Raw genomic sequence first — 9,915 nt, forward strand, 5'->3', positions numbered from 1 at the left:
AATTGGCCTCATTCGCCATAATATGGACAAAAATTATTTTTTCTTGAAAATCGCAAAATTTAAATCGCAGGTACGGAAATGCTGTCAGAGGTATTGACATAATTTTTTCATATTTTTATTCCCTATTATGATCTCAATAAATCCCAATGTGATGATCAAAAAATTCTGAAATTTGTTTAACAAAACTTTTAAAAATTCGAAAATGGTGATGGAGAGCCGTTAAAAAAAATTATTTTTTTTTGGCCATACCGGTTAACGGTATCCTACGATGACAAAAACTCATACACAAGTAAATACGGATATATTTTAAATAAAAAATAGCTTTTATTTTAATTTTTCTCGAAATATGTTAATTTTTTTCCTAAATTTTTTGTTCAAGTGGCCTGAGACACGTTAATGGTCTGGCGAATTTGTAATAACTTTAACATTTTTTAACCAAATTTTGTCATTTATATCTTATTACAACGATAATTACGTCCACATTTCGATTATTTTACAAATTGCAAAAGTATTTATTTAGTAGCAACATTTTTACAAAAACTGAAAAATTTGAATTTTTCCGAATTTTGGCGATAATACATTCATAATACACATAATGTAATATTCATTGATATAAATAAATCTACATATTTCCAGAAAACAATGCAGAAAGTTAACGAGTTTCACCTATTTATTCCATATAAATAGTAAAATTTTGCATATATCTGAACTTTGATCTCGATGCGCGTCCAGCAATCGTTGTTCGATTTGGCTCAAATTTTCAGCACTTAACTTTTAGGCCTAGTATCACAATATTCCACCAGGCACTCTTTGAAATCTAAAAAAAAATCGGTTGTCACTCTAATATGTATAGCTAAAAATAATTGTGTTAATGGGAGAGAATGAGTGTAACAGTTCACTGAGCGTATACTTATTATTAAATATTACTTATACGCCTAGTATTATCAAAATACGTTTGTTATCAAAACAGTGAGTAATTTATGATAATAAGTAAGAGAGCTATATTCGGCTGTGCCGAATCTTAAATGCACTTCACCAAATTATACTTCAAAATAAAAATTTTAAATATTTTTAGGTAAACAAATTTTTTTTCCAAAGTTGTTTTTTCCATTTTTTGTAAAAAAAAATTTTCGAATTGTATTTTAAATTTTTTTTTAATTTTTTTTAATATTTAGCGAAAAAAAACTTTTGGTGAAAAAAAATTCTTCTTCTCACGAAGAAATATATATCGATGGCTTAATATAGAGATGTGGTATCTCGTTGTCTTTTAAAATCGGTTTTTTTACATATTCTGGTAGACAAAACTCAAGTACACCTCTCTTCAAAAAATTCAGTTTCCTATATTGACGAATACCCTAACTTATTTCAAAAATTGTTTGAAAGAAAAAGCGCTAACTCTTTTAATGTTGAATGCATATTTTTGGTTTATATTAAAACAAACAACTTTTCTGAAAGTATTTTTTTATACATATTTTAAAATTTTTAGTTGTTTTTTTCACTTTCAGATTTTATTGAGTTTTTTCCATGTCCTGTAAAGTAACTAAAAGTTGAGATACGACCTTTCTATATTAAGCCATATGTAGTTGGCTTTATGTATTGTGAAAATAAATTTATAAAAATTCCAATTTTTATGTTTGTACTTTCGGATTTATTTGTCAGTTTAAGCGGCCAATGTTGGCAAATAAAATAATTGAAGACCCATAAACACCATTCATAAATTAAACTTAATTAAATCTATAATCTTTAAGTCAAAAACCCGCCCTTAGTAGTTTAATTTTAGCTTTAATCATATGTCTTTTTATAAATACGGTAATCTTTAATATTAAATTTTAGCATCAATCGTAAGTCTTTTATTAGTTAAATTTTAGTGTCGCTGGCTGCGACCTGAGCCTATATGTTGAGGACAGCGAATTTAACCAGTCTCAAATAAATGAACCACAAATTTACAATTAATGATGCATATACTTGAGCAACCGTTTATTTCTAAAAAAAGAACTTATTACAAAAAAATAACTTATAAATATATTAAGCGACTTACCGCAGTCTTTATCCCCAACAAACTAAATTTTAATTCTAAAGCCAGTTATTACTGAGCCTACAAATTTCTTTTTGTTTATGTACTATTACAACAGTTCATTTCCAAATAAATAAACTGAACGAAAATACTGCAGTATAATTTAGGGACAAAAAGTGCGATTAGTTCGTAAACAAATATGAACAAAAGGGAATACAAAACAATATAAAAAAAATCCTAACGGACAAATGAACCAAACAACAATGATCATACAATTGGTAAATAAGACAATTTAAGTAAACATTAAGGTAGCTCACAAACAATAAATATAAACAAACCGAAATAATTAAAATTAATAAAAATAAAAATCGTAATAAATTTAAATAAATAAATATATGAGCCATCGGCGACATTCCCACCCCCGTGGATCGGCAACGATTCACTACTCCAAATCAAGGACTGCTAGTTTGGAAACTGGGCGTTTAAGTATTCCACTACTTGTTTGGACATCAGCTCTTCGGATTACACCATCACTGCCAGGAAAAACATTTACGACACGACCTCTCTTCCAATCTCGGCGGGAAACAGCTGGATCACAAATTAGTACAAGATCTCCCGGCGCCACAGGCTTCGTATGTTCGCACCATTTGGACCGTCTTGTAAGTGTGGGCAAATATTCCACAATCCATCTTTTCCAAAAATGATCTCGTAGCTGTCGAGCAATTCGCCACTGCTTCTTCAGTACCACTGGCTTTATAATTTCAATACCTTCTGGCGTTTGAGCCGTATTTGCAGAACCCAACAAGAAATGATTAGGCGTCAATGGTTCTTCGTCTTCCGGACTGACAGGCAAGTGAGTCAATGGGCGAGAGTTCACGATGTTTTCGGCTTCAATTAAAAAACTTTGCAAGGTGTGCTCTTTTGGGGCGACTTCTTTTAGGGTTACTCTTAAAACCTTTTTAACACATTGAACCATTCGCTCCCATATTCCACCTTCTGCAGGATTATGTGGACAATTAAACTGCCATTCAATGCCCCTTGTGGACAACTCATCTTCAATTTTAACCAGATCAAATACTTCATCAAATCGCTGGGCTTCTTGGTTAACTCCAACAAAATTCTTTCCATTATCACTCCGAATCTTCAACGGGGTGCCACGACGATTTATAAAATTCCGTATAGCCAAAATACACGAATCAGTAGATAGATCATAGGCCACTTCTAAATGTACAGCTCTGATTGTAAGGCACGTAAACAGGGCAACCCAACGTTTTTCATGGCGTCTACCAACAGTCACATTTAATGGGCCAAAATAGTCAACACCAGTATAAGTAAATGGCCGGACATATGGAGTTAGTCTATCACTTGGCAACGATCCCATAAAAGGAGCTACTGGAACAGCACGACAAATCTTACAAATGTTGCAATTTGATGTGGTCTTACTCAACAGATTTCGAAGTCGTGGAATCCAGAATCTTTTCCTTATTTCGCCTATGGTAGCCTCAAAATTTTGATGTCTCATTTTATTATGCACATGGGCAACAAATAGTTGTGTAAAGCGGTGACAGGGCGACAAAATAATGGGGTGCCTGGCATCTAAAGGCAACCAACTCGCAGCATCAATACGACCGCTCACTCGAAGTAAATTATTTTCATCAAAATATGGCGAAAGGGAAAATAACACGTTATCCTTTTTTAAAGAACCACCAGATTTTAAAACGTTTATTTCAAAGGCGAAACACTCTTCTTGGGACAGACGATACAGACTAGTTTCAGCAACCATTAACTCTTCAGCACACAGGCATCTCGAACCATTACATTTATCATATTTTCGGCAGCGATTGATAAATCTCAGAACCCAAGCCATTGTTCGTTTAAGCCTGAGAAATGAAGAAAAACGATTAAAATCAATTACTAAATTTGTACTAACCAGCATAACAAATTTGGGGCGTAGTTCTTCTTCACACAAATCATCAGATTTCTTAGAATTCTTATTCGGCCAGTCAGCTTCGTTTTCATACAAAAATTGTGGCCCTTGGAACCAACGTGTTTCAATGGAAAAATCAACTTCATTTTTAGCTCTTGTAGTATCATCGGCAACATTGAGATCTGTAGGCAACCATCTCCAATCAGTTGGGCGTATCGAATCAAGTATTTCGGCAATTCGATGGGCAACAAATGGTTTATATCTCCTGCTTTCAGAACCAATCCAACTAATGACGGTTGTAGAGTCACTCCAACAGATTCGACGAGAAACTTTGAGTTCATGTTCCTTCATTATAGTGTCCATCAATCGGGTCCCCAAAACGGCGGCTTGTAGTTCTAATCTGGGAATAGTCATACATTTCAATGGGGCACATTTCGACTTGGCAGATATAAACGACACTCCTATTTGTCCATCAGATGTTGTATATCTCCAATAGCCAACTGCACCGAAGGCATCTTCACTGGCATCAACAAAAACATGCAGCTCTAACTCCAAGGGCAAACCATTTCCAAAATAAAATCGTGGAACCTTTACATGGACAACATTTCTTAACTCTTGGCGCCATTTATTCCACATCGCTTGTAATGACGCGGGCAACATCTCGTCCCAAAGTACACTATGTCTCCAGACTTCTCTCATCAAAAGTTTGGCAGTTATCATAAAATGGCACAAAAAACCAAGTGGATCAAAAATGGACATTACGACACATAATAACTCACGCTTTGTGGGGCACCTTTTACCAAGGATGACGTCAGAATTCACACGATGGAATTTCAAAACAAATTTGAACGTGTCGTCCTTTGGATCCCAAAACATGCCAAGTACCTTTTCAGTTGAACCCTCCAACTCATTTAAGCCACCTGAGAAACTAACCTGATGATCTGAACATCCTTCTAGAGCCACAACCACCTCCGATGAATTCGATGTAAATTTACGCATTTCAAAACCAGCAGCTTTATGTATTTCACGAACTTGTATGGCTATTTCAATGGCTTTTGACGGATTTACAAAACTGTCTACAAAGTCATCTACGTAATGATGGTCCAAAATTGACTTCACGGCTCTAGGGAAACGATTTCGATGCTCCATTGCATTTGTTTCCTTCACATAATGGGCAATACAGGGCGAACAGGCAGCTCCAAACGTCATCACAAGCATCTCATACACTTCCGGTGGATCACTAGCATCATCTCGCCACAAGAACCTCTGCGAACACCTGTCTTCCTCAGCAACAACAACTTGATGAAACATTTCCTTTATGTCCCCACAAACAGCTACGGAACCGATTCTAAAATTAAATAAAACTGATGGCAACGGTTTGTACTGCTGAGGGCCTTTCAATAACTTTGAATTCAACGAGACACCTTCCACCTTTGCTGCTGCATCGAACACCATACGAATCTTCCCTGGCTTATTAGGGTTTACGACACCAAAGTGGGGCAAGTACCATGTTCTCGGATGAAACGTATCGACTTCACTCAATGATAATTTGCGTACATACCGCTTCTGCAAATATTCACTCATTATTTGTTTATAGGCCGCACCAAATTCAGGATTATTTTTCATTTTTCTTTCCATTCCAAAAAATCTATTAAGGGCCATGGAATAGCTATCCGGCAGGACTACGTCATCATTACACCATAGTAGTCTGGATTCAAATCTTCCGGCAACCCTCTTCGTCGAATTTCTCAATATCTCTCGTGCACGTAAATCATCTCTTGACTCAATCACTGGTAGAGCCTTAACACCAAAATTTTCAGTTTCAAAATAATTTGCCACCAAATTATTTAAATTATCCAACTGTGTCAGCAAACATGTTTGTGTTCCAGGGCGACCTCCTCTCACGTTTCCAAAAACAACCCATCCAAGAGGAGTATTGGCAGCATATGGACCAGCATCTTCCAAAGGGACTATTTCATCGGGCAATCCTAAATGGCAATGGTCCAATCCAATTAGTACCTTTGGAGCCACACATTCATATGAGTTTAAAGGCACACCATGATTCTTTACTAAATCCGCATTAAAACTCTGACTAGGCAACTTCAAATTCGAGACACCATACACATTTTTCAAAGCATATTTCCTCTTCTTATTAACACCGCTCACATGAAGATCCACCACCATAACTGGTTCTTGTGCCGATTTACCACCATACCAACTCAAATTCAATTGACTTTGTCGACCATGCAGTCCAAGCTGTCTCACTAAAGAGCTATCCATCATCGTAACCGAAGAACCTTCATCTAGGAGTGCATAAGTTTCAATAGCACAATTTGGTCCATAAAGAACCACTGGGAGCACTCTGAACAACAAATCACTTCTTTCACTAGCACTGGAAACACAACTAAGCACTGGCTCGACTGTTGAAGCTCTCTCTGTTGGCGGCACATTTACGGATCGTTCACTTGGTTCATTAGGTTTAGTTATATGCAGTAATTTATTGTGATTTCTTTGGCACTTTTCCACTGGACACTGCTTACGCCGACGACAATCTTTACTTGAATGGCCACCACTGAGACACGAAAAACATAACTTCAATCTCTTCACTTCACTCCATCTATTAGTCACACTCAATTCTAAAAATTTCTTACAATCAAAAATTGTATGTGGGCCAACACAATAAAAACATTTTAACTGACGTTCTGGGCCATCAGAAGCATATAAAACCACTTTTCGTTTTGGATCACTGTTAGATCTATTGCCATTTGAACTGCTTATTTGCACACTTCTTACCAAATTTGCAACACGCTGGAGCCAGGTACTAAAATCCAAAATAGTCGGCAACTGAGGTAAAGTTGAAGCAAACTGGGCCCAATCCAAACGTTTGCTCATTGGCAGCTTCTGTACTAACTCCTCCATGAGTGTTGGATTCGACAAATGTTGATAACCATTGGCAGATTCCAAAAATGCTGCTAAATTTCTGACCTTAATGGAATACGGCACCAATTTATCGATCGCGTTTTCTGCTATGGGCTGAACTTCCTTTATCTGTTGCAATTGGCATCGAATAAGCAACTCTGGGCGACCATATTGTAGCTTTAATTGCTCTATAACTGTTGGCACATTATTTGGGTGGATGAGCAACGACTTCACGCACTCTCTGGCTTCACCTTTCAAAGCCTTCTGCAATCTCAAACAATTTTCAAAATTATTGTACGAATATGCCGCTGTCGAATGTTCAAGGGCAGACAAAAACATTGGCCAGTCCTCGGGAGTACCACAAAATTCGGGCAGATCATAAAGTTTGCGTTGTACTGGCATGGGCACTGTAGCAGGGGAAACAATAAGAGGCTGAGATGTCATCAACTGGTCTGACTGACTAACATAGGAATATGGCGTTGGATTCCGGCGATCAACCATGTTCTCAGGGCCGCTGCTAATACTTTGGATGACTGGCGCATTATGTCCAATAACATTCGGCGTATTTAAATTTTGATTTGCTCTTAAAGCACGTTGAGCGTTTGCCAATTGAGCTTGCAGGATATCAATTTGTCGTTGCAGGTTCTCATTATCAGACGATATGGTTTGTGGTGGCTGGGTTCTCACATTAGGACCGGGCACTAACGGCGGCAGACTAAAGGGCTCTTCACTTGTTGAACTGAAAATGTTTTGCGTTGATACAGCAGGTGTCGGTTCTCTAGGGGCACTTATAGAGGCACTAGTTACCGTTGTTCCGAGGGCAACAGAACTGACATTTTGTACCGACGGCATTTGAGAAACATTTGCTGAACTATTTGTTCCGGCAGGCGTGGAACTATTCACATTTTGGCTCGTTGCTGTCTGCAAACGAGAGCTTTTTCTAGATGGCGACCGTTGCATCTTGAATCACAAATATTTTCAAAGGGCACACAAATTCACAAATAATAAACAGCAACACAAAATTAATTTGTTCCGGCAGGCTTGGGGCTTCACAAAAATTCACAAAATAATTGCTATTCACTGCAGATTAAAATTTAATTGCTCCGGCAGCCAAGGAACCACACAATTTATCACAAATAAAAAACACAATTTGTTCCAGCAGGACAGGTTACAATTTCACACAAATTCAGCTTAAAGTTTTACTCGTTCCGGCGTGTAAGGAACCACAAAAATTTCATACTTTAGTTTAAACACTTGTACCGGCAGGCATGGAACGGCTTCACAATTATTTCTATTTGTTCCGGCAGCTTGGAACCACAAATTCACATAAAGTACAAGTAAAATGTTCCGGCAGGCAAGGAACCACAAAATCCAATAAAATTTGTTCCGACGGGCAAGGAACCACAAGATCGCTCAAAAAATTGCGAAATAAAATTTGTCGCTGGCTGCGACCTGAGCCTATATGTTGAGGACAGCGAATTTAACCAGTCTCAAATAAATGAACCACAAATTTACAATTAATGATGCATATACTTGAGCAACCGTTTATTTCTAAAAAAAGAACTTATTACAAAAAAATAACTTATAAATATATTAAGCGACTTACCGCAGTCTTTATCCCCAACAAACTAAATTTTAATTCTAAAGCCAGTTATTACTGAGCCTACAAATTTCTTTTTGTTTATGTACTATTACAACAGTTCATTTCCAAATAAATAAACTGAACGAAAATACTGCAGTATAATTTAGGGACAAAAAGTGCGATTAGTTCGTAAACAAATATGAACAAAAGGGAATACAAAACAATATAAAAAAAATCCTAACGGACAAATGAACCAAACAACAATGATCATACAATTGGTAAATAAGACAATTTAAGTAAACATTAAGGTAGCTCACAAACAATAAATATAAACAAACCGAAATAATTAAAATTAATAAAAATAAAAATCGTAATAAATTTAAATAAATAAATATATGAGCCATCGGCGACATTTAGCTTTAATCGCAGGTATTTTAGTAGTTCAGTTTCATCTTTAATTGTAGGTCTTTATGTACGAGTATTTCGATCTTAGCTTCAATTATAGAACTTTATGTAGTTCAAATTTTGCTTCAATCATATGTCTTTTAGATGTTGAATTTAAGCTTTAATTGTAGGTCTTTATGAATTTCGATTTTAGCTTTTATCAACGGACTTTCTATACATAGTTAAATTTTAGCATCAATCGTGGGTCTTTCAGTTGTTAAATTTAAGCATCAATCAATAAAATATGTATTTTAGTTGATTAATTTTAGTATCAATTGTAGATCATTTAGTAGTTTAGTTTTTGCATCAATCTTAGATCTCTCAGTTGATTTTAGTATCAATCATAGATCTTTTAGTAGATTAATTATATCATTTTATTTAATTTTCAGTTTTTTAGTTCAATTTTAGTATCAATCGTAGATCATTTAGTAGCTGAATTTTACCATCAATTGTAGATCTGTTAGTAGTTCAATTTTATTCCTAAAGAGTAATAGATATTAACGAATTTAACTGATGTATTTTTCTATTTACATACATAAAAAATAACATTTAAACTAAAAACCACAATAATAAACTGTTTCTTTCATGCATTTAAATAAAAAAATATCCAAATACATGCATATTTTTATAATATTTTAAAGCTCAGCAGCAAAATAACAAAAAATCCAGACAAGGATATATAGCTACAATATAACTCTAATATGTATATAACATTTTTACATACATTAAAATGTTTTTACAGTTATTTCATTTTCATTCGCCCCCAAACAAATACAAAAACTGAGAAAAAAATGAGAGGGAGAGAGTAACGAAAACCAAAACAAAAACAAATCAACAACATTCATAGAAATTTGTTGGTGCAAATAAGAATGAATGAATAGCTTTTCATGCATCATTGTTGACGTCATGATCATCATATATGCTGTTTTCTTTGTTGGTTGCACTATTTTTGAAATGTTTGTTGATTGTGTGCATTGTTGGCCATTTGGATGGTTGGTGTTTTTATATAGTTGTTGTATGTAAATATTT

The 9,915-nt window shown here is 35.4% G+C and overlaps 1 protein-coding gene across 1 annotated transcript; it reads right to left on the bottom strand.

Annotated features, from left to right (window-relative positions):
• Positions 1 to 2,456: 2,456 nt before the first annotated feature.
• LOC135960347 (uncharacterized) lies at positions 2,457 to 7,820 on the bottom strand. The gene has a single exon (XM_065511656.1). The coding sequence runs from the start codon at positions 7,818 to 7,820 to the stop codon at positions 2,457 to 2,459; it is 5,364 nt and encodes a 1,787-aa protein (XP_065367728.1).
• Between the last annotated feature and the right edge of the window lie 2,095 nt (positions 7,821 to 9,915).

Source organism: Calliphora vicina, chromosome 1 (genome assembly GCF_958450345.1).
Source record: "Calliphora vicina chromosome 1, idCalVici1.1, whole genome shotgun sequence".
Lineage (NCBI taxonomy): Eukaryota > Metazoa > Arthropoda > Insecta > Diptera > Calliphoridae > Calliphora > Calliphora vicina.